The 26,543-nt window shown below is 37.5% G+C and overlaps 1 protein-coding gene across 1 annotated transcript in view; it reads left to right on the top strand.

Annotated features, from left to right (window-relative positions):
• Positions 1-19,481: 19,481 nt before the first annotated feature.
• The window catches only part of ROS1 (ROS proto-oncogene 1, receptor tyrosine kinase), a 130,493-nt gene continuing 123,431 nt past the window's right edge, over positions 19,482-26,543 (top strand). Inside the window, 1 exon segment of the mRNA XM_027848575.1 lies at positions 19,482-19,584. Coding sequence (XP_027704376.1) covers positions 19,482-19,584 — 103 coding nt within the window.

Below are 26,543 nucleotides of genomic sequence, written 5' to 3'. Positions count from 1 at the left end.
TACCACCTAGCTGCCCCTACTTGATGAATTTTTGATGATTTATAATATACTTTGAAATCTGGTCGTGTCAAATGTACATAGTCCATGGCCTATTGGTGTTAATGCAGCTGCAAGTAGATCAGTGAGCCCTGGCAAGGCTTGACTCACAGGCTCTTTCTTGAGATAGATGATAGGATATCCCATCTTTACTTGGGAATATGTATTAGTAGAAAATGTAGCACCAGCTGAACATTCGTTGTTGTTCAGTTGTTTCAGTTGTAGTCTGACTCTTTGTGACCTCTTTTGGGGTTTTCTTGGCAAAAGTACTGGAGTGGTTTGCTATTTCCTTTTCCAGCTCATTTTACAGATGAGGAAACTGAGGCAAACAGGGCTTGCCTTTTCCTGGGAAACACTTGCCCACGGTGATGTAGCTAGTAAGTTTCTGAGGCCAGATTTGAACAAAGGGAGATAAGTCTTCCTGACTACAGGCCTGGCATGCTTATCACTGCCACCTGACTGCCCCTGAACGTACCAGATACCAAATCCCCTTTCCATGTTGACTCAGATAAGTCTCAAACATGATTGTTCGTCCAGGTTGACTGAGTCAGCAGTTTGACACCGCGAAAATGCTCTCTAGTCTATAGAGATAGTTCCCCTTTGGGACTTTCTTATGCTCTTCTCCACATTTGTTCAGTCTCTCATCTGGGCAGACTCTTTGTGTCCCAGGACTGTCAGAAGGAAATAAAAGAGGACCCTCTAAGCAGCTGGTTTCCTTGTTCTCCTCTTCACTTCCAAAATTCAGTCTCTACTGAGAATAGGCCCAGTGCTCAAGGATGTAATTCATTTTCTGAGAGGAAAATATATAGTTCTGACATTTTGTGGAAGAGAACAATTGTGTCAGCCAATTAAGAGCAAATGAATCTAGACCGATAAGGAGATATTTTATATCTTAAGATAACATATTATTCAGCCAAAGCTGTATTCCAATCTTTCCCACAAAAGCTATTTTCACATTGCTGGAGGCATACTTCAGTGTGATATGAGAAAACACCAATAAACGATTACTGAGATCATATGCGAAATGTTAACTGCTAGTCTCATCATGAGTCTTAATAGATGTTTGCTAACATCATGAAACTATCACAAAATCCTCCATAATTGTGACTGTTTGGTGGTTTCTGGTTAGGTGGGATGTTTTACCTCAGGACCAAAGTGTCTGGGTAGAGCAGGTGGGTGGATGGGAGGCCTGAACTCTCTCTTGAACTGTCTACATTTTTGACAAATATCAAACTGAATAATCCATTAGCCAGCTTCTGCATGAAATTTACTTACAATGATGATTGGAACAGACAAGACAGCCGTTTATTGCTGGTATCATCTTGCCTAATCTAAAAGAGAGAGGAACTGTGGATATCATATCTTTCTTGGCTCATTTTAGTCTGCCTTTTTTTTCCTCATCAAATTGTTTTCAGATCTTTTCTTAGCTTTAATAGCTCAGTTTCTAATGCTTCATTGCTGGTAAGACAGCAAAGCAGAGCTGGAAAACCAGCTGGGAACCAACAGAGAATCTGTGGAGTTTTTCTCCCAGACGATGTCAATGCTCTCTTTTTATTAAACAACCGAAAGTAGTATACAATGAATGGATTTCCCTGATGTTCCTAGGCCTAGTGTGCCATATGAAAAGATTCCTTGTGCCCTTCAGAAATAGTATCACCAACTATTTTGCCCCTTAGGCATGACAAATTGTGATCTGAGAAAGATGCAAGAACTGTGTGTTCAGTGGGAGCGGGGATAAGAGGAAGCTCCCCCAGGTTGCCTCTGTCATATGGAACCTATTAAATTAATCAATTATTTTAATTAATTACTCTCAATAATTTGTTCTATTCCATCTTATCTCCTTCAAAAGATTTCCCCTTCTATCATTCTACCTCACCCCATTTTCTCACCTATCTTCAATCTCTCCCTTTCTACTGCCTACAAATATGCCCATCTTCAAAAAACAAAACAAAACAAAACAAAAATCTCCCTGTCTTGATCCAGCCATCTCTGCTAACTATCATCCCATATCTCTCCACTCTTTCATGGCTCAACTCCTTGGGAAGGTCCTCTGTGATAGGTACCTCCACTTCCTTTTCTCTTATTCTCTTCTTAACTCTCTACTAGCTTCTGACCTCGTCATTCTACCAAAACTGGTTCCAAGATCACTAATGATGGATTAATTGCTAATTCAATGCCTTTTATCACTCTTCTTCCTTCTTTATCTCTCTGCAGCCTTTGACACTCTCAATCACCCTCTTTTCCTTGCTCCTCTTTTCTCTCTAGGTTTCTGGGGTATTCTTCTTTCTTTGGTTCTACTCCTACCTGTCTGAATGCTTCTCAATGTTTTGCTTGATTTTGATTCGTGTCATTGTGACTGCCGTCCCACAGGGTCCTGTTCTGGACTTTCTCTTTCCTCCCTCAATACTATTTCTCTTGGTGATCTCATCAGCTCCCATGGATTCAGTTGTGATCTCTATGGTGATAATTGTCAGATTTACTTATCAATTCCTAGTCTTCAACCTCCAAAAACTCACATCTCCAACTTCTTATTGGACATCTTCAACTAGATGTCATGTAGACATTTTAAACTCAACATGTCCAAAACTGAACTCGTGATCTTCCCCTCCTCCCCAAGTCTCCCCTCTTCCTATCTTCCCGTTACTGTTGAGGGTGCTGCTGTTATCCAGTCACCCAGGCTTTCGACTTAGGTGCCATCCTTGATTCCTCATTCTATTCAGTCTGTTGCCTAGTTGATTTCTACCTTGATAACATCTCTCGCTCATACTCCCTTCTCTCAACTGACATTTCCATGACTCTGATTCAGGGTGCAGGCCTTCATCACCTCATACCTAGACTATTGAAATAACTTTTTTGTTCTTACTGCCACAAGTCTCTGCTCACTGCAGTCCATCTTCAACTCAGCTACCTAAATAATCCTCCCTAAAACACAAGCCTGACCATGTGTCCCCCCTCCCCCAATAAACTCAAGTGGCTCCTTATCAATTCCAGGATCAAATATAAAGTCATTTCGTTGATGTTTAAAGTCTTTTATAACCTACTCCTTCCCCACCTTTCTAGTTTTCTTCCACCTTAACCTGCCTTCTTCCCTCCTCCACCTCTGCCTACTCTGCAATCCAGTGACACTGGCTTTCTTGTTGTTCCTTTCACAAGACACTCCATCTCCCCACTCTGGGCATTTTCACTGACTGTCCCCAAACCTGGAATGCTCTCCCTTCTCACTTCCTGGCTTCCCTGATTTCCTTCAAGTTTCAGCTAAAATCCAACCTTTACATGAAGTCTTTTCCCATCCTCTTTAATGTTAGTGCCTTCCTTCTGTTAATTATCTCTGATTTAGCCTGCATGTAGCTTGTTTGTACATAGTTGTTTGGATTCTTATATTGGATGAGAGGTTAGAAAAGAATCTTCATGAGATCTCTTCCAACTCAATCAAGATCTTATGAATGTGTTAGGTAGGATAGAGGCTAGGTCTATGGATCACTGATAAAGCAATGAAATGTTTTGACCAGATCACAAAGTCCATAGGTGTCAGAGATAAGACATGAAGGCAGATCTTCCCGTCTCTGAGGCAAGTTCTCTATCCATCACACCATCCTGCCTCTTAGGCCATCAGAAGCCATTTAAAAAAAATCTTTAGAGAAGGTAGAAATACAATATAATTTAACTCTTTGATCACAATCAATTTCCTTGTCTGGAGCAATGTGTGGGAATTTGCCAAAGTAAAGTAAAATCTGTTTGCCTCACAGGGAGATGAGGAACTCTATCTGTTTCCTCATATAATTGCATAGTGTAACAGAAAGATTCTGTTTTCTTAATTTGTTTTTCATTTTTAACTCCCTCTGGATTTGTGGTGTGTCACAGTGCCACCGTATGGACATTAGACAGAAGTGTACAGAGAAGAATGTCTCACACCAGGGTACTGAGTATGGTAATTAGCACCATCCCTGGAAAAAAAATGTCAGCATAACATAGCTTTTTAAAATATAGCTTTTACAATTAGCACATTTTCTTTTTGTATATGTGGAAAAAGAACTCCTACAGAGTGATCATTATGAATTTGTTTTAAAAATTCATAGCCTTTTAAATAGAAATGTACAGTGTAAATGATAATTAACAGGTTCACATTTCATTTTATTCCATATATGATATATAATTCATCTCAGGAGCTGGAGTTTTTTAGAATTTTTATACAAACTAACTCCCAGCTTGATATGCATGTTTACCCTCATTTCTGGGAGTTGAATATTTTAATTTTCTTATTCAAATTACCTTTACATGTGGCATGATGGATTAAGAGTCAGAGCACCTGTATTTGAATCCTGGCTTTGCTGTTTATTTCCTGTGTGATCTTGGGCAGTTCATGGAATCTCTCTAGATCTCAATTTCCTCATCTATAAAGGGAGGTGGTTAGATTAGATAATTTCTAAGAAGCTTCCAACTCTAAATTTTATGCTTCTTTATGTGATATAGTCAGCATTTTAAACTTACACATGAATTACTCTGCCACCTTTTGTGCCCTGATTGGTGGGAGCACAGGACAGGAATATGCCCATTTAGACACTTCATCTCCCCACTCTGTGTGTTCGGTTCATTCACAGATGAAGGAAGATTCCTCAGGAAAATAGAAAACTGGACATGGGATCACAGCAGCTGAAGAAAACCTGTCAGACTTGTTCGGAAAGTGAGGCCACCTTTGTTTGCATTTGTTATATACACCCATTTTGAGAAATTTTATTTGGAAACTTACTACATTATTCAATATAACACATACCAACAATACCACAGTGGTATTCTGCCTTACATCTTTAGGTTAGAAACACCTTTCAAATAGGGGCTATATATTTTATGAAGCACATCCCTACCAACTACTCCATTAATGCAGATCTCAATGACTCAAAGTTTTTGCAGATGGTTTAATGAGTTACTGGGGCCAAAAACATCTATTCTCTCATAGCAAATCTTCAGTTGGTGAGCTTATCTGAATTTGACAAGTCTGGTTCTCAGATGAAGGACCCACAGTCTGTCTCTAGATACATGCTGGGCACTTTTCCAGCTTAGTCTGTTCTACCAGAATTTGCATTCTATGAGCATAGACTTCAAGGACCCTGAGTCACTTCCATAGCATGGAAGTGACTCATGAGGTATTGAAGTTGGATTTTAGTAAAAATGGCTCCCAATATAATTATGACAACATTATTTAATAATATCATAGCACTTAACTGAGCAGAACCAGGAGAACATTGTACACAGTAAAAGCAACATTGTGCGATGATCAACTTTGATAGACCTAAGTGATCAAAGATAATTCCAAAAGACTTGTGATGGAAAATGCTTTCAACATCTAGAGAAAGATTTATGGAGTCTGAATGCAGATCAAAGCATACTATTCTCTCTCTCTTTTTTCCTTTTCATGGTTTTCTCCTTTGGTTCTGATTCTTCTTTCACAACACAGCTAGGAAATATGTTTAGTATGATTGTACATGTATAGCCTATATTGGATTACTTGCTGCCTTGGAAAGAGCGGAGGGAAGGGAGAGAAGGAGAAAAAAAATTTGGAACTCAAAATCTTATAAAAGTGAATGTTTTAGACTATTTTTACGTAAGAAAAAAGAAAATACTATTAAGTGGAAAAAATAATATCATGACACTTGGTTGTTATAAAGCACCTTTATTAGTTATCTTATTTGATTCTCAAAAGAGCCCCCTTTACAATTATTAATATCTGCATTTTATAGATGAGAGAGAGACTTAGATTAGGATCAAAGAGTAGAACAGAAGGGCAATATACTTCAACCACTTCATTTTATGAATGAGGAAACTAAGACAGAGAGGATAAGTGACTTACCTAAGGTCAAATAACTAGAAAGTGGAAGATCTGGGATTCGAACTCAGGTCTTCTGACTCCAGATTCAGCAGTATTTTTCTACTATACTATATGGCATCCTATTTAAATGACTTATTCAAGATCATGCAGTTGTTGGAGTCAAGTCTTAAACCTCTAGCTCTTTCAGGTCCAAGTCTGGTGTTCTTTCAAAATACTCTCGTAGACACTGAGTAAGGTTTTAGAAATGATTGATTTTGACTTTATTACTTCTGTTCTCTTCTAATAGCACTAATTTGAGACCGATCTAAAAGCAGAAGGGTTGACACATTTGTTGTCATGACAGTCATCGCTGATTTGTGCTTCAGTCATGGTATTCATAATCCTAGAGCTTAGGAGATAGATATTTGTTGGTGTCTCCTCTGAGCCTAGCACCAGGCACAAGATGGAGGACAATTCTCTCTAAGCACATAACTAGCCATGCAGTAAAATATACACTGCTATTTGAACAGGAATAGGAAATAGAGATCCAATGTCTTAAAGCAAACTAAGAAAAATAGCCTCTACAGTTCTCACATAAATATAACACATATCCACAATACCACAGTGGTATTTTGCCTTGCATCTTTAGGTTAGAGACACCTTTCAAATAGGGGTTATGTATTTTATGAAGCACATCCCTACTAAATGTTTGTTGTTACCCTAACTTAAAAACAGTAACAACAACAACGATAACAAAGTCTCGTGTGTGGGACACATTGAAAAAACCAGCAGATAATTGGAAGACACAAAATGGGATCGTTTATGACTCATAATAGTCAACTATGAAAAGCTCAAACTGACTAGGTAAAACTAGAAACCAAACTAAAGTTAACACATAAAATGCAACACATTGTCATGCATTGAATTCTAACTGCTGATTTGTGTATGTCACTACCAAAAGGAATAAAAGCAATCAGTGGATCCTGAAGGGTAGAGAGGTAGCTGGGGAGACATTTTGCAACAAGGTCAAAGAAAAGGCAATACTTACCTGAATTTCTTGAGACATGTTTCTTATATTGTGCTTAGTTTTAGCTTCCTGGTTGGAATTTGGAGTACTTCATTAAATATTTAACTTTTTATCAGTTTTCCAGTGTGCATCTATTGTTTGTTGATATGAATACCATTCTATACTGGTTGAAAAAAGTTTTATATAATCTATAAAGTGCCAGCACAATTGAAATATCTGCTTAATAAAAGTAAAATATCAATGATGATAGTAATTTACTTAGAGTAGAACCATTGACTTAAACTTTAAACAATTAAAATTTAACCTCATTGAATTCAGGGATTGCTTTTTTTCTGCTTTTAATCCTACATGATTGTGATATCCCAATTTTATCCTGATGGTGAGAAGCAGAATTATATTTTCCTTTTTAAAACTACACTTTAGCTACACTTTAAAGTCAAATATAGTAAATCCAAAAGGTTAATGACAGCCATGATGACCTGCTTACAATAATCCAATAAAAAAGAGCAATAGTTTCAAGGAAACGCAATTTATTTACACTACATTGTTAATATTGTTTCAATACTTCAAGAATTTGTTATTTTGTGGCGTGGGTGCTCCCTCCACTGCTGCAGATTGCAACCCTTCTGTAACTTCATAGGTGGTCTTTGAGAGTTACTATAGGCAAAGAATTCATCAGACTGTGGCTAGCCTGAATTTCGTTGCGCTGGTCTTCCAACAGGACCACAGTCCATTATTGAGCCCATATTTGAAACCTTTCCAACGTGGCAGTTTGTGTTCCAGGAGCACATCCTTTGAGACTCAAGGTCAATTCTATCAGAGTAGGATTTTGTTTAGCATAGGAAAGGAATGAAGAAAAAGAAATTCTCTAATATGTATTTTTAAAATAAGAAAGTTAAGCACTAGGTATAGATGAACACAAGTCCTAGTATTATGTCTTCAAAAATGCAGTTAAACCCCCTTTCTCTTTAATGATTTATCTTTTCTAATGGGATCCAAGATTTAATTTAATTCCCCTCAAACCAATTTATTTTACTCTCATATTGTGTTTGACTCTGCATGCATGCCTGCTTTCTTGATGTTATCTGCTGCCTTGAACAGAGCTTTGTTTGGCCTGACAGGGATCTCTCATACTGGTGCTGGGATGCCTGTGGTTAGAAGTGACCTGCTTTTCTAAGTACCTAGTCTTTGCAGCAGCAGGGTAAATTCTCTCTTGGTCCATTTTGGAGTGATTTTGATCATTAAAATTTTCTTTCTTTTTATTGGAGACAAATAGGACTTTTCTGCCTTCCCTTGCCCTCACAAACAATGTCTTTAATGACTTCCAAATGTGGCTTTCCCAGGTTTCTATCTTTCATAGGAAAAGAATTAGAAGGAAATATAGAATATCTTGCAATATTTACAGATGATAATCAAGGGATTTGATTAGTTAGGATACTTCATTTATGTCTCACATGATTTTCTGTCAATATTCTTTGTGATTTGTGCAAGGAAAATTGAGTTGTTACTGTTTAATATTAATTTGTTGAGCAATTTAATACTTTGTGTTGGTGTGGAGGAAGGGAAAGGAAAAAGCATTTATTAAGTGCCTAGGGCTATGTGCTAGGCATTGTACTAAGGGCTTTACCAATATTATCTCATTTGATCCTCACAATAACCCTGTGAGGTAGATGCTATTGTTATCCCCATTGGTTAAATTTATAGGATGCCTCTTCTCCTAAACAGGGGTTCTTAACTCGGCTTTGAGTTGTGGATTCCTTTGGCAGTGTGGTAAAGCCTATGGAATCCTTCTCAGAATAACATTTTTAAGGAGCAGCTAGGTGGTGCAGTGGATAGAGCACCGGCCCTGGATTCAAGAGGACCTAAGTTCAAATCTGGCCTCAGACAGATAACACTTACTAGCTGTGTGACCCTGGGCAAGTCACTTAACCCCATTGCCTAACAATAATAACAAAAAAAGAATAACATTTTTAGATTCACAATATAAATATATATAGGATTATAAAGGAAATATATTATAATAAAATAGTTATCAGCATATTTAAAAAATACTCATGGATCCCAGGTTAAGAACTACTGGATTAAAGTGTTCCACAGTGAGGCAGCTCATCTTCACCATAATCATGTAGGCATGGTGGTATGTTTTGCTCAGACACTATCAATATATAACAATTCCTTAATTTCATCAACATGGACGGTCCTACTACTGCAAATCATAAACCTTTTAGTTTAATGGATAGAGTATGAGAGATATTGAAAAATTATCACTCGGTGGTGGTGATAAATGTCTCTGAACTTTGTTAAATCTGGTCCTTGAACAACAGAAATACCACTGGGCCAATATTAGAAGCCTTTCTGGCTTGGTAGAACCTTTCAGAGACAATGATCTGCTGGCAAAATCTTTGAGAACTCAGAACCACATCTATGTGTCACCATTATGAGGCATCAGGAACAGGACTTCGTTCCACAAACATATATTGAACACTTACTGTGTTAAAGACACTATGATACAAGATTGAATTACAAAGCCAAAAAAAAAAGCCTTCAAGGCATTCATCAGGCATACAACATGTCGAAACATCATATTTACTGGTAAGTCTGTACAAAATATATACAAAGTAATTTCCCAATTACCTTTCACATGGATTATTAACTGGACTGATTAGTCTTTCTGCCATATTATATACAAAGGGAATGGAGGAGGGGATCAGGAGGCTTCATGCAACATCTGAACTGAGTTCTGAAGGAAGCCAGAGATAGTGTATTCCAGGCATTGGGGACAGCTAGTGCAACATATCTGATAGCCCAAAACATGCATAGCAAGAGAAAATAATAGCAACTATTACCAAGCAATGTTCTTTCATAGTTTATAAAGCTGTGTGCACATAAACGTTATACAAGCAGACAATGCTACAAACTATGAAGATGATATACAAATAAGGTATATTATTATAGAGCAAAATTATAACAAAGTTAATTTGAAATATATTTGTTTGAAAACTAAATTCATTCCTTCTCTTAATTTCCCTATTTTATTTATGCCTGGCCCTTTACCATACCTTCCCGCTACCCTCCTTTTGAGACCAGAGTCATCTTTGACCTCTCCTTTTTCTTTGCCTTCCTACTTCCCATCAGTCCTGTCTGTTCCCCAATCTTCTCTTATTTCTAATTCCCCTGTGATTATCCTAATTTAGTTACCAATTACTTTTCACTTAGATTATTGCTTGGACTAACTATTTTCCTTGCCATATTAGTTTTTCTCCCTCCAATCCATCCTTTCTGCCACATAAATCAACTTGGTCTGACAGCCCTGATCATAGCACTTTAATAGCTTCCTTTGTGTATCTTAGGAAATTCAAATCCTTTTCCTTGTAGTTCCAGACACCCTAACCCCGAATTTGTCTCTAGTTTACCTTTTTTGGACCTATGTTAATCTTCTCAGATTACATTCTAGTCAAACTGAAACACTTGATATTCTCCAAACCAACTGTATGCTTTCCTACCTCATTGACTTTGTTCTTGCTGTTTCCTTTACTTGGAATGGCCTCCATTCTTGCTTCTGACTATTAGATTTAACCCATTTTATAAAAGTCAGCTCAAATGCTCCAAATTTCACAAAATTGTTCCTGGATAAATAGAACTCTCTCACTTAAGCTCCACATAGAACTTTGCACCACTCTTATGTGCTCATCATATTCTTCATTATTTTATAGTTATTTGTATACACATTATCTTGTGCTCCCATAGTACCTAGCAGAATGCTTTATAACATTACATAATAATAGTAATTAAGTAAATATTCTAAATAAATGACTTTTAATTAGTATAACTTTTATATGGATAGAATAACCTCTTGTTTTTCTACACATATTGTTAGTTTTAAAATCATCATTTTCATGATGTCATATTCTTTCTTAGCTGCAACTTCTTTCTTCCATCGTCTTTCCTTCCTCCTCCATTATTCTTCCTTCCTCCATTCTCCCTCCTCTCTCTTTCTCCTGCATCATCACTACCCAGAGTTATGCAGTCTTCCAGCCTATTCAGACACATCAAAGGTCTTGGATCTTGTTGTTCAGTGGTTTTTCAGTTGTGTCTGACTCTTCATGACCCCATTTGGGGTTTTCTTTTTTTTTTTTAGGCAATGGGGTTAAGTGACTTGCCCAAGGTCACACGGCCAGTGTCAAGTGTCTAAGCCTGGATTTGAACTCAGGTCTTCCTGACTCCAGGGCTGATGCTCTATCCACTGTGCCACCCAGCTGCCCCTCATTTGGAGTTTTCTAGGCAAAGATACTGTTGAGGTTTTGCCATTTCCCTCTCCAGCTCATTTTATAGATGAGGAAAATGAGGCAAATAGGGTTAAGTGACAGGGTCAAATAGCCAGTAAATGTCTGAGGCCAGATTTGAACTCACTAAGAAGAGTCTTCTTGATTCCGGACCCTGCATTCTATCCACTGGACCACCTAGCTATTTGAGGGTCCCTTGTTCCTGACCCCATTCTCAGGCGTTGTGGTATAGTGAGAAGAGGGCTGAACCTAGAAACAGGAGACAGTTAGAATCTTGCCTCTGACGCTTCATAGATTTGTAACCTAGTTCAAGATAATTAAACTCTTGGGGACTTAGTTTGTGCCTAGGGTTGTGATGATGGGGCAACAAAACGTATACGAAGTACTTTGCCAATAAAGCACTAAATTTATGTCAGCTATTATTCTGTCCATGTCCCAGGACTAAGTTCTCTGTATTTCACCTCACTCATTTTCTTTCTCTCCCCCCTTAAAGTCTTATTCTCTTGGTCCTTACTTGGTCCTCACTAATCTTAGCTTCTCCACTTGAGGGAGTCTTAAACCAGTATCTCCCTGCCCCATTCCAGGTGCCCTTGATGGCAATCTGGTCTATGAAGCTGTGGATTGGGAGTGTATGACAGCAAGATTACCATATTGGGGTGCTGGTGGAAAGGGAGAACCACCTAGGGTTGGTGGCATAGGGGAATAGTCAGGACACAGGGATATGGACTCCATTAACAAATGAGAGAATCCTTGTAAAGCACTTAGCACAGTGCCTGGCACATAGTAGGCACTATATAAATGATAGCTATTATTAGCTATTATTATAGGAGAATCTTGTGAAGGCTGGCTGGGGAAGAGAAAGTCAAGGACACTAGCCTAGGTACCCTCTTATCTCTTCTAACTAAGCTCTCCCAAGACCCCTAAAACAACAAAATTAAACATTTTCACAGCTAGTTTCTTTTGTTCCACCCTGCCTCCAAACCAAAATACAACAAAACAAAATGTTTGTCACCTATTGGCTATTGTCTGACATCCCTTTTTAGAAGATAAAGCTTTTTATATTGCATTTTGGAGAGAAAAAGAGTTAAAAATTCAAATACCTGAGATAAGTAATAGGTTTTTCTGAATGAGTTTCAACAAAATGTAAAAGATGCCAGAGTCTTTTCTTTTTAGATCAACTTTGCAGAGGTTCTTAACATTTTTTTGTGGCATGGACTGACCCCCTTGGCAATCTGGTGTTTTTAAATACATAAAATGTTTTTAAATACATAAAATGCATGGGATTATGAAGGAAAAAATTTTATTGAAATAAAGATACAATTTTTCCCCATCCAAGGTCATTGATCCACGGACCTCAGGCTAAGAACCCCTGTGATAGAAGCAGTTATAAATCATACCCAAAGAGGAGAGAGAAGAGGGGGATGCTGCTGAAAAATAAACAAGAGCAAGAATGGGAATTAAGAGGTGCCAAAGACATTTTCTCAAACTAGCCTTCTGGAATCTTCATACCTCCAGACTAAGAAGTAGCATGAAAAAAAAAAAAAAACTCTTTGGCAGTAAAGAAGAAAGTTTCAAGCACTTAAAAACAAACAACAAAATCTCTTCTGTGAAGAGTCAAAGACCCTAGAACTCTCCTCAATTTCCTCTGATTAGTCAATACACCATAGGAGGGAAGCAACAAGGATTAGCCATGATGGTGGCAGCAATTAGAGCAGTGACATGGGCAGCAAATACATTGACAGATAAAAAGTTGAGGGCTAGTGTCCAAGGAATAAAACACCTCTGTAGCAGGGGAGGGGAGAAGGGCATGCCTCATAGCACAGTAAAGTACTGTGTATGGCCTATAAAATAATGTATATATAAGCTATACCACAGAGCTTGAGATATCATAAAAGTTAGTGGTATGCTGGTAAATGTTTAACAGCCCTGCTTTCCTTCCTCCAAAAAAAAAAAAAAAAGGTTCACAGGATACACATTTTTTCCATCACTTTAGATAATCAACAAAAATTTAAATCTCTGACTTGTAGTATTTGCTTATTTCCAAGGTATAAATGCTCACACTGAAAATTTAATAGTTCTGAGGTGGTAAGATCTGACTCTATCACATCCCTGATAGCAGCTATCCTGCAACATAATGCAGGTATGCTTATCCATATTTGTGGGAAGCTGACTGCATTATTCCAAGGCCATATGATCAGGGATTAATGACACATAGCAAATTCAGGCAAAAGGCAGAGTTTTGCCAATAGGTGGGGGCTCAGAGCTATTCTACTTAGGGAAATCCATAGTAACTACAGTGCTTAGAATGCTGAGATTCTCAGAGGACCATAAAGAACCAGAACTTCTCTAGCCCTCCTCCTCAGTGAGGTGGAGATCATGTAACTACTAGAGTGAACAGGTCTAGAGCCTAATTATTTTTGTTGAATAGGGAAAGAGGATTGTGGGTAGCAAAACTATGTTGGTGAAGTATGTATTATATAAAACTTTCAATCTTGTTAAAATGTTAGAGATACAATTTTAATGCCAACCTTGTCAGTAGTTCTGTCTTTTTTTAAAAATAATTCTGTTAAAAGATTCATTAAGGATAGCATGGAGAAAATATGACTTTGTATTATGTGTTAGAAGCGTCAAGAACTCACAAGCTCCAGAGCAAACCTTTCATGGAAAACCCAAATACAAATTCTTGAAATGATAAGGGATTCTCCATACCTCATGAATAAACTTATTGCAAATGAAATTGAAAGGTAGGTACAACTTTCCTGGGGTCCACTGCATTTGTGATTAGGAAATCATAGATACTCTTTTGAGTAGTTTTGATAAGTTAAAAGAGCACTGGCAGTAAGTGATGATTTTCTGAAGAGTGGGGAAACCATTTGGGAGAAGGCTCCTTTAACCTTTAACTCAGTGTTGCATAGGTGGAAAAATCCCTGGAGTGTAGGGATCCAAAAATCTAGTCTCAACTCCATCGCTAATTTAGTGTGACCTTGACAAAGTCAACCTCTTTGGGCCTCAGTTTTCACAAAAGTAAAATAAAGGAATTGTACTAAATAGTATTGATGGTAATTTCCTGCTTTAAAATCATCTGAAATAAAATCTAGTCATCTAAAAGTTTAAACCGCAGCTGTTTAACAAAGAATTATCCAGAATAAAGGATTCATTACAGGTCTCTGATAGCTGAGGCCTTACTTTGCTTTCCAGACTTCACAGACTTCACTGCCCTCACTGCCCTGAGTCTTAGCTTATCTTCATCTTAGTGGTGGACCATTGGAAACCTATAATCAGAATCACTTGACATCTTGTCTCGCTCCCCATTCATGTCCCTTCATGCCCTGTGATGGCAAGCTTTAAAGTTCTCTAGCCCAATAGACAGTGAAGAGAGCTAAGTATTTGAATTCTCTATTTTAGGACATGGATAAAGAAATTCTGCTTGGTTCCTAGAGAAACTTCATCTCTTCTCATCATTCTCTATTCTCCTTTTTCTCAACCAGGTGCTACTCATTCTACTGTGTTTACTTTTCTTTGTGCCTATCTCTCAGAATATTTGTCTATATATTTCAAGTTGATTTGTCCTGTCATTTTAAAATGTGAACTAAGTCTTTTGTTTCTTCCTGTGGCTGTAGTCCTTGAAGCATGGGACTTGATTTTATTAAATGCTTTCACTCTTTCAAGAATTTTTTTTAATTACTTGCCAAGAATTGAATCATTATTGTCTTTACCAACCTCAAAGGATAATGAATCTGAAAGATCCATTGGAGGGTGAAAGTGTGTGTATTCTGTATTTTTATTTTTCTCAACCAGTTATTATTCATGCTACTATATTTACTTTTCACATCCAGTGCCTTTACAAAGTATAAAATAACCTGTGATGACAGAGTACCATTATTTTATTGGCTTCGCTTGAAAAGAAACTAAACTATGAAAAGGCTGTTGTGTCATTATGCATTCACATGGTTGCCCTCCTTTGGAATGCAACAAGAGACCCAGGAAATTCGAATCATAGATGGAATGATTATTAAAAAAAATCCAAGGATATTCTAATATATCAAACAATGAAGTAGATGAGCTATTTTGGTTGAAATAGTGAAACCCAAAATGTGACCATGGCAGAATCACTAAAACTAGCAGAATTCCTAGCTGGAAATTTGTTCTTGGTGAAATCATGAAGAATATTTGCTGGCCGATCCTTAACCTGGTCTGCTTTGCAATTCTTGTACACCTGTGGATTTTGAGAGTACGTTGCTCTGTCTTAAACAGCTGTCTAAAATTATAGATAAGCAACCTTGTAAGTTATTATTGTTGTTGTTGTTGTTATTGTTGCTAGGAAATATTGATCTTATAGATTCCAGAACTTATACTACATATACTATGTTTTATATATATATATATACACATACATACACAGACACTATATATACATATATATGTCATATGTGTATTTATATATGTAACACAGTGTTACTTATGACTAAGACATTTGTCTTTTGTATGGTGTTTTGTCTTGAGAACTTGACTGAGGACAAAACTGAGAAGAGAAAGGGTGGTTCCTTTTCCCAGGTAAATCAAATAGTGTTCATAATTGTCATTGATCCTACATCTTATCTTTTCATAGGTTTTCTTTGGGTATTGGAATAGAATTGATTTTACTTAATTTTTTTCTGGTGAATTTAAAGAAAGTAAATTCAATAAGTGACTGGCACATGAAGATCAGTTACCTTGTAAACTTACTAACTGCAAATTCATTTACATTTAGTTAGAAAATGAAGTTGAGATTGTGCCTTCATGTGTTTTTTATAAAGAGTATCATTTTTGTTGTGAAGGAAAGATTAATAAATGTACTTAATATGTGTCTGTTGATTGATTGTTATTACTTGGTTGTGCTAAGACAGTCACTGAGACTTGAAAATCAAATCATTTGTACCTATTAGATCCAAACATACATTCTGTGGTGTATTTAAAACAATCTCTGAAAGAGTTTCTTAGCTTAAAATACTATTTGGCCATACCATGGACTTAATGTCAGTATCAGACCTAATAAACTATGCTACTTTGCTACATACATGAAAGTATGGGGCAGCTAAGTGGTGCAGTGGATAGAGCACCAGACCTTGCGTCAGGAAAACATGTGTTCAAATCCAGCCTTGGGCACTTACTAGTTGTGTGACCCTGAGCAAATCATTTAAACCCATTTGCCTCAGTTTCCTCATCTGTAAAATGAGCTGGAGAAGGAAATAGCAAACCATTCATTATTTTTGCCAAGAAAACCCCAAATGGGGTCATGAAGAGTTGGACACAACTGAAACGACTGAACAACATGACAGTATAGCTGCTTTGGCACTGATTGCAGGAGACAAAGTAGAGTCTACAAATGTGATGAAAGGTAATATAGTGAAGAGGGTCCTGAATCTGAAATGAGGGAGACCTGAGTTCAAATCCCACCTCAATCACTAGGCCACCCTGTACATCATTTAATTACTCTGTGCCTCAGGTTTCTCATTTGTAAAATGAAGGAATTGGCCTTGATGGCATCTAGACTTCCAGCTGTAAGACTAGGCTAGTACAATTATAATAAATAACAGCTGAATCTTCCACACAGGAGCAGAGAAAAAGCCCAACAAAGGAAGTGTAATAAACAAGATGGCACTTGGACCTCTGGTACTGAACTGGGTGAAGTGTGGTGTGTGTGTGTGTGTGTGTGTGTGAGAATTAAATTGCTCAAGTTCAATATACCTCCAGAATTTTTTTTCTGACATCCTTTGTATGCATTAGCATTTGCTGTGAGGAACATTAAGCTTTTTCAAGGAGGTTCTCAGCTACAGTGATATGTTGGGACACCCATTTTCTGAAAGATATTCACAGTCGGATTTTCCACCAGGTGCTCAAGAATCACTTGCCTTGACAAAGAACACTAAGTTCTTTACAATGACAGAGGACAGATTTTATAAAATTAGCCTAAAAAACATAGTACATCTGAGTTGGGAGGGTTCTTAGAGATTACATAGTACAACCCTTTCATTTTACAGAAGAGGAAATTGAGGCCCAGAAAATTTCCTAAAGTAGCAGGGCAGGCACCAGAACCCAGATGTCCTGATTCCTATGATCTTTCCATGGTATCTTATAAGGCTCATCAGAAAATTTTGTTCTCAACCTGGTTCTTCCACTTTTAGCTCTGTGACTTTGACTCAGTTTCCTCAATTGTAAAAATAGATATAATAAAAACAGATCCATAGATTTAGAGTTGTCAAGGACCTTAACAGTCAGTGACCTGCCCAAGGTCAAACAGGTAGTAAGTCAAAGAACTTCAAGCCCAGACCATCTAAGTCGGCCACGACTCATGATTCTTTCCACTGTAAGGATTTTGTTTTTCTTTACTTGTATCTCAATGGAAGGATGGTGGGAGAAAAAAAAAATAAATGCTTGTTAATTGAAAAAAAATTAAAGAATCAAATAAGCTATGTTATATAGAGATACTTGGTGAGCCATAAAGCAATATGTAAATATAAGGACTATTCTGAAATACTACCTTTAAATGTCCATTACTATAGTAAACAAACTAAAGATAGAGCCCTTTTGCCTAGAAACTTCAGTTAAATAGGTATTGAGGACCTACTATGTGTTTCAAATTGTATTAGGAACTGTGAGGGATACAAAAATACATGACTGGATCTCTGTACTCCAGAAGTTTGCCATTTTGTTGAGGGAAAAAAAAAGATGTAAACACATAAAGCTAATTGAGGACTTTATAAAGGTATAGCTATACCTTTATAAAGGTATAAGGAGATGGATGGCATAAATTTCTCTTTTTCTTTAACATTTTCTGAGAGTTGTAAGAATGTTGGCTACAGCATTGCCATTCATGTTCATGGAAAGGGAAGAATACTGTTCTGCTTTGTTAATTATTGTAGGCTTTCTAAAAGAAGTCAAGCTTGAATTGAATGAAAAGAGGGGAATTAGGTGACTGAGTGGAAAGAAAGAGAAAATACCTGCCCCATTAAAATGTGAGTTCCTTCAGGACAGGGACAGTTTGTTGGTTTGTTTTTTGTTTTTTTGCTTTTCTACACATTTGCCGCACAGCACAGTTCTGTGCATATAGGAAACAATAAATGCTTGTTCCCACTGAGTGACCCATTTACCTTTCTTTATGATAAAAGGGACATGTGAGTTAGAAGGACCTGAGAGGAGAATGACTTGATTTCAACAGAGAGAACTGGAGGAATTAGTTTGTGAAAAACTAGTACAGGTTCTCAAAGTCCAACATGACTAATAACTTGAATGGAGTTGATTGAAAATTAATCAAGATTCTGAGGAGGAAGAAAATTCTTAAAAAGATCTCTCTGTGGTACATGAAATTCACAAAACTGTCTCACATGAGATATTATTTTGCTCACTCCATTCAGGCTGCCATAATTTGTGGCTACTAAGAAATGTCTGGGTATCATTCTTTGAAATGAATGCAGTTCAGGTTGGTGTCATGGAAAGGAGGGTAGACTTGAGAGTCAGGAGATACTTAAGTTAAAATACTGACTGATACTGACAAGCTGTGTGACTTGGGAAAATCACCTTTTAAGCCTCAATTTCCTCAAATGTAAACTGGGGTTAATAACATTATGTGTACCACCTGCCTTACAGGGTTATTGTGAATAAATCACCCTCTGTGTTAGTCTTAAAGTGCTATATAAAATGAGTTGTTATTACAAATTAATTTTCTGAATTTGCTCTTTGTTGTTTAGAAGAAGCAAAGGACTTCCAGGAGCCAAGATGGCAGAGTAAACAGTAAATCACCATAACTCTTCCATATTCACCTCCAAGCAACCATAAAATAGTGCCCTCAAGCAAATCCTGGAACAGCAGTACCAGAAAAAAGATGGGGTGAAACAATTTTTGAGCTTAAGAAACTTGGAAGATCAGCAGGAAAGGTATGTCTCACTCAGCAGTAGATCCTGAGCCCCAAAGTGGTGGAACAGGCAAACACCAACATCCGGACCTCCCACCTGCCTCAGCATAGCCAGGAGAATGGGCAAACTCCAGTTCTGAGAGCCATCACGTGCTTCAGCGTAGCCCCAGGTAAAGAAGCAACCTCCACTAGCCAGACCTCTCTGTGCATCAGTGAAGCCCGGGGCAAACAGGTAAATGCTATAATCCTAGGATGCCCAAGCAAACAGGAAGATACCAAGCCAGGGCCTCTGCCATGGGCTTCTACATAGCCCTGGGCAAACAGGCAGCTGCCAGCAGCCAGACGGCCACCAATAGCTCAGAAACACCACACTGGCCTCAGCATATGCTGGACACCACTACTAGGATCCTGGCTCAGCAGTAGGTAAGCTGCCAGACCCCTATGGCCTCCAGTAATGTCAGCCAGCCCCCACCCCACCCCCTCAGCACAGTACCAGACAGGGGGGTCTTGAGTGGACCTCAGGGCAACATCAGTGCAATACCAGGTAAATAGCCAGTGTCTGTAGCCCCTGGCACAAGAAGTCTGAGCCAGTGCCCCTTCCACTCCAGGAGCAGAGCTCAAATTTAAAAGTAAGGAAAAAAGGCCAAAAAAGATGAGCAAAAAACAATAAAAAAAGGAATCTGACCCATAGGAAAAAAAATGGAGTGACAAAGGTTATTAACAATACACGTATTTTTTTCTTGAAATTGGGTCTATCTAAAAAATTTGAACTATTCCTCTCACAAGGGCTAACTGTTCTGTGCATTTTCACTGACTATACCCCATGCCTGGAATACTCACCCTCCTCACCTCAGCTTCTTGGCTTACAAACAACAACAATCTTGTCTTTCCAGTGCCTTCTCTCTTTCAATTATTTCATATTTTTCCTGTGTATAGCTTGTTCATATATACATATACGTATATATGTATATGTATATGTATGCTTATTGTATCCTCCATTAAATTGTGAGCTCCTCAAGGGCTTTTATCTTTAGTGTCATCTTGCATCCCCAGTGCTTACTCCCCCCTCTCCAAATTTTCCTATCACTGCACTTTTTGATCCAGTGACACTAGCCTCCTTTCTGTCCACAAACAAGATATCTCTCATCTCCAAGCATTTTCTTTGTCTAGAATTCTCTCCCTCTCTTAGTCCTGGACTCTTGACTTCCAGGCTCCCTTCAAGTCCCAACTAAAATCCCATCTTCCATAGGAAGTCTTTCCCAATCCCTCTCAATTCTAATGCCCTCTCTCTTTTAATTTTTCCTGTCTATCCTGTGTATAGCTTGTTTGTACATATTCTTGTTTCTTTTTTGCCTCCTCCATTAGATTGTGTACTCCTTGAGGGCAATGACTGTCTTTTGCCTCTTTTTATATCTCCAGCACTTAGCATAACGTCTGGCACATAGAAGGCAATTAAAAGATGTTTACTGACTGATCGACTTCTCAATTGAGTGAACATCATCTTAAAAATATCTTTCTGAATATGTGGGAAATCTGAGGAATAGTGAAAATATATTTTAGTCAGATCACAGTATTGAATTTGCATCTGTGCCTTTATCATTGTAATTTATAAGAAACAAAATATGCTTCAGCTATGTGCCTGAATGCTACCTCATCTCTGTCTTGGGATGGTTTTCTGCTGACCAATGGCAAAGGGTTTCTTTAATCCAATGCTGAGAATTTTCTGGGTGTTTCCTTGAATAGTGCTCAATCATACACCAGGTTCAATGTGAAGAATTCTCAGATATTACCCCCTCAGATATAATTTTTACTGACTTTTTGCTCACGATTAGTGGCTATACAGTTATATACCTCTTAGATACCCAAAAATGTATTATTTCTGTCAGGCTAAGTGAGAAAGTATAGGATCTAACCTTACAGTGGGCATTACTTTACATTACATTGTGTGGTACAAATGCTATTTGTTCAATTAATAGGATTACAAATATAGAGCTGGTCCAGCCGACTCATTTTGCAGATGAGGATACTGAGGCTCTGAGTGGTTCAGTGCTTTGCGCAAGGTCACATAGGCCATAAATACAAGGGGTGGGATTTAAATCCAAGTCCTCTGACCCCAGAATCGGTATTATTTCCACTGCTTCTATTTAATTGGACATTTATTAATATGGGAAAGGAACTATGCTTGGCATGGAAATACAAGGGCAAAAGTGAAACAAGTCCCTCCCCTTAGGAGCTTTCATTCTATTGGATCAGGGGTACAAAATGTATGCAAATAAGTAAATATAAAGGATATTTAAATTTATACATGAAAGTAGGTTTAGGGATAGACCTGTGATTTCATTGCTGTGGAAGGCTCACATTGGAGATTTTCTTTCACCAATATATATTGTTACAGCCTTAGAGAGTTGTCTAAAGCACTGTGGATTTAGCTTGTGCTAAAATCCCACACAATAAATACGTGTGAGGGATGTAACTTGAACCGAGGTTTTCCTGGCTTGAGATCAGGTCTTTATCCATGATGCCACACTGCTTCTCTTTTATAGAGTAATACAAAGTAATTTCAAGAAGGAGTAAATGCTTTAAAAATATGGAATGTTATATGAATTTGAATAAGTGAGGCAATAGATATTCCAAGAAGCTTTTATTTTAAAAAGCGTGGTAAATATTTTAAAAATAAAGTTATCTATATTTACACACTCTTTGTTTCTAGGACAGCCAGTCTGACATTGTCACACCATAAAATATGTGTGATCTGGTGAGTAATAGCTTCTATTATCAAATATATTATGATGTCCCATATTGGCAGTAAGGGTAAGATCATAAATTAGGGTCGGAAGGGATACTAGGGACCATATAGTTCAATCTGTTCATTTTACAGATGGAAAGTAAGGCCTAAGAAGTGACGTGATTGGTTCAAGACTATACATCTCATAAAATTATAAATTTTTGAAATGTTAGGAGTGGGAAGGACCTCAAACATCATGCAATTTCAGTAAAATTCACCCTATTATAAAGCTGAGTAAATTGAGGCCTAGGGTGGTTAAGTGACTTACCCAATGGCACTCAACTAATAAATACTAGAGCCAGGATTCAAACTGGTCTCCTGACTCCAAATTCAATTGTCTTTCCACATTGTACAATGGTGATACTTCATTATAAATGACAAAAGAGACATCTGCTATCTTCTTGGGGTATGTGTCCAAGATAAAACAGAGAACTTCCTAAGACTTGTCAAACTGCATGGCTAAAATCCTCTTATAATTCACATGGGCACAAATCATATGGCTAGAAAGAACCAAGAAAACATTGTGAAAGCTTAAAAAGGCTTAGACAAAAAATAGAAAAATGTGAGGAACATAAATGGTATTTTTATTATTGCTCCCCACCAGAGGCAAGGGATTCAGAAAAGAAAGAAGTGAATAATTGGAATGAGAAGATAGATTTGGATTTCTGGACTATGACTTAAAATACAGGAATGTGTGTGTGTATGTATATGTATATATATATATATGTATATGTATATATATATGTATATGTATGTATATGTGTGTATATATATATACACATATACATACATACACATATACATATATATATATATACATACACACACACACAGTTTTCCAGAGATAGTGTGTGTATATATTTACTATTTTCCAGAAATAGTAGCTATAATTTAGTAAGAATACCAGTTAAAACACTCAGAAGTTCAAAGGAGACAGATCAAAGAAAGAAGCAAGTAATAAAACTCGTGACTTCAAATGTCAATGCACAAATTGGGAAAGTATGAATAACAAGCCAGGTGAATTGAAAAGCCAGGCCCAAGAAATAGATGTGACTTCTTATGGTATCCTTGTTTCTTGGTGGGATGAGACCAATGACTAAAATACAGCTCTAGAAGGGCATTACTTAAACAAAGGAGAGGAGATAGATATAAGGGGCTCATAGAGTAGTAGCGTATATTCAGATTTACTCACATTGGGGCAGGTAGGCGGCTCAGTGGATAGAGCACTGGTCCTCTGTCTGTCTGATTCTTTGTTGACCCTGTTTGGGTTTTTCTTGGCAAAGATACTGAAGTGGTTGCCATTTCCTCCTCTATGTCATTTTACAGATGAGGAAACTGAGGCAAACAGAATTAAGTGACCCACCCAGGGTCACACAGCTAATAAGTGTCTGAGGATGGATTTGAACTCAGGTCTTCTTGACTCCAGGCCTGGCACTGGATTCACTGCAACACCTAGCTGCTCTATCTTCATATATTTCAACTGAAACAATATATTCACAACAGATTGGATGTAGGAGCAGATATGAGAATCCAGCTGTCTTCTATTAAGCCAGACATTAAAGACACTTGCAAAAATATGCCACTCTTCTCACTATTTTCATTTTTTGTTTTGGAAAATATGTTTTTTTCATAAAATATATATTATGTTAACATGTATTGGGTTTATTATTGTTATTTTAAAATGAATTAATAAGTATTTTAAAATTTTGTTAGTTTTAATTTCTAATCCAGTTTATATATATAAAACTCACATAAATAAAAGATCTTTAGGGTCCTCAATAATTTTTAAGTGTATACAGAGGTCCTGAGACCAAAAAGTTTGAGAACTGCTGGGCTAGATGATCTCAGCTTTAAAGTTGTAAGATTCTTTTACTTTTCTACACATTTGAAGGCTTAAACTTAGATGGTATCTTTATAGAAAATGGTTTACTGAATTAATGAATCAATTAACTCATTAAACATTTAAGTGTCAACTATGAGTCAAGCATTGGAGATGCAAAGATAAAAAATGCAAGCATATCAATAAAATGCATTTATAATAAACATACACATTTTAATTAAATAGTGCTCCCAAAATGCTTGAAAATAGTTTAAATATTTTAAATATCTCTTGGCAGTTTTTTTTTCATTATTCAAGCTTGTAAGCTCCTTCAGGGTAGCATCTATGTTTTATTTATCATTGTATTAGCAAAAATCCCTATAAGGGGCAGCTAGATAGTGCAGTGGATAAAGTACTGGGCATGGAGTCAGGAAGATCTGAGTTCAAATCTGGCCATAGACACTTACTAGCTGTGTGACCCTGGGCAAGTCATTTAACCCCTACTTGCCTCAGTTCCTCATCTGTAAAATGGGGAAACCCTGGAGAAGGAAATGGCAAACCACTCCAGTATCTTTGCCAAGAAGATGCCCCTGGACTTTGTGTGACTATAGAGTCAGACACGACTGAACAACAGCAACACAGAGACATAGGAGACACAAAATAACTATTTGTCAAATGAATAAATGAATGGACAGATATAAGACTTTTGTGCCACCTGTGAAGAGAGGGTTTGCTAAATAAACTCCAAAATCTTTGCTTATTGCTATAAATTGAGCTTTCATTAAATGATGCTGTGAGAATCAGCTGAAAGAACAAGTCATTCAGAAACATAGCTCAGAATATTTCATCAAGGACCATAGCTCTTGTTGACCTTGAACACAGAGTCATCATCATTCAATCCTATCTGTGTCTTCCATGTCCAGGACCTCAGGCAAGTTGCAGGATAGACTGGCATGTAAGACTTCATTGCCAACACAAAGAACCCAGAGGAACATATAGAAAAAGCATGCCCAGGAATTCACTTCTCCATACATTGATTAAGTACTTACCATGAGTAAGGCACTGCTTTAGGGCATTATCAGCTTTAGACATGAGGAATTTGACGTGTTGGAGGGGCATTCGGGTAGAGATGTTTGTGGACCTGTAGCTTGGGGAGAAAAGTTAGGGGTTGGGGAATGTCAATTTAAGAATCAGCTGCATAGAACTCATAATTGGAGAAATGGAGTCAGATAAGATCACCCAAGGAGAGTGAAGATTAATGGACGGGGGACAGAAACTTGAGAGACGCTCACAGTTGAGTGGGAGAAAAAATGTACCTTGTGTATACATGCTGTACCCTAAAACATGAAGAATGGTGTCCTCAGTCCTTACTATTTCTCAGAGTATAAAGAGATGTCACTTTTAGAATTCTGATGAACAAGAGAAAGCACAGCAAAATGTGTAAGTATTGATAATACTCTTGCTTTGTACTCTTAAGACTTTCCATAAGAGGAATGTGACAGAAGAGTATTCCCCTGGAATCTCTCCTCCCTCTCCCTGGTAGAATCTTTGGCTTCCTTCAAGGCTCAGTTCAGGAGCCACCTCCTACAGGAAGCCTGTGTTGGTCCCCTTAGCTGCTAGTGCTCCCTCCCTACTCAAATATTTACTTATGCAATACAATACAGTGCAACAAGAATTAATTTATTTATTAGTATTGATTAATTCATTATTTATTAAATAAGCATTTATTAAATGCTTACTTTGCCCCAGGTGTGTACTAAGAGTTGGGAATACAAATACAAGCAGAAACACAAGCCCTTTTCCCAAGGAGCTTATATAATAATGGGAGAAGAGGACATATAAAAGGGAACTGAAAAGAGAGGGAGAGGTAGGTATGCAAGTAGAGAAGGTCCTGTAAAGATGAATCAGTACTGTATGTAGCCTGGAGAGAAATGAGCACCAGGCTGGCTTGAACTTCCTCCTTAAAAGGGTGGTTCTGGGAGGAATCAGCCAATCAGAGGGAGAGGCAGCTGGGGCAGGAGGGTACATCCAGTGTGAGAAGTAGTACAGAGGCGTAGTAAACTTCCCAGGGAAAGAGATTTCTTATAGCATCGAGACAAAGACCTGTGCTGATGAATCAGCAATGCAGCCTGGAGAGAATGAAGACCTTATTTAGGCACTTACCAGTGGATAGAGGAAGACCTGAGTTCAAATCTGGCCTCAGACACTTGCTCGCTGTGTGACACAGGGCAAGTCACTTAGCCTCTATTTGCCCCAGTTTCCTCATCTGTAAAATGAGCTAGAGAAGAGAATGGCAAGCCACTCCAGTATCTTTGGCAAGAAAACCCTATAATGGGGTCGTGAAGAGTCGCACACAACTGATAGACTGAACAATAATAACAATGTGTAAGGCACTGTACTAGGTACTCAAAGACAAAAATGTCCCTTTTTTAAAGATCCTAAATTGTACTAAAGGAATACAATGTCTCAATGGATATGTGTATGTGTGTATGTATAATATACATATATATGCATACATCTGCTTATATATTTGCATATATAATTATTACATGATAATTATCACACATATCACAGATGATAATTATCACATATATCATGTGTGATAATTCGAGGAGGCAGCATAATTACTAAGGGACAATTTATCTGTGTAATTAATGTATTCCCCCAATAAAATATATGCATATATACGTGTGTATACACATACACACATACATACACACAGATATATACACACACATGTGTCTTAAGGGCAGGGGTGGGTTTTCTATTTTGTCTATGTATCCCTGAGCATAGTAACTACTTAACACGTAGACCTTAACATATTCTTTTAAAATTGAATTTCCCCCATTACCTTTTGTTGTTGTTGATACATAGTGTTAAGTTTAAGTTGTTTTTCAAT

This window comes from Vombatus ursinus, unplaced genomic scaffold, assembly GCF_900497805.2.
Source record: "Vombatus ursinus unplaced genomic scaffold, bare-nosed wombat genome assembly UNPS02006779.1, whole genome shotgun sequence".
Taxonomy (NCBI): Eukaryota; Metazoa; Chordata; class Mammalia; order Diprotodontia; family Vombatidae; genus Vombatus; species Vombatus ursinus.
The sequence above is the reverse complement of the archived record's forward strand: the minus strand, read 5'-3'. Positions and strand labels throughout refer to the sequence as shown.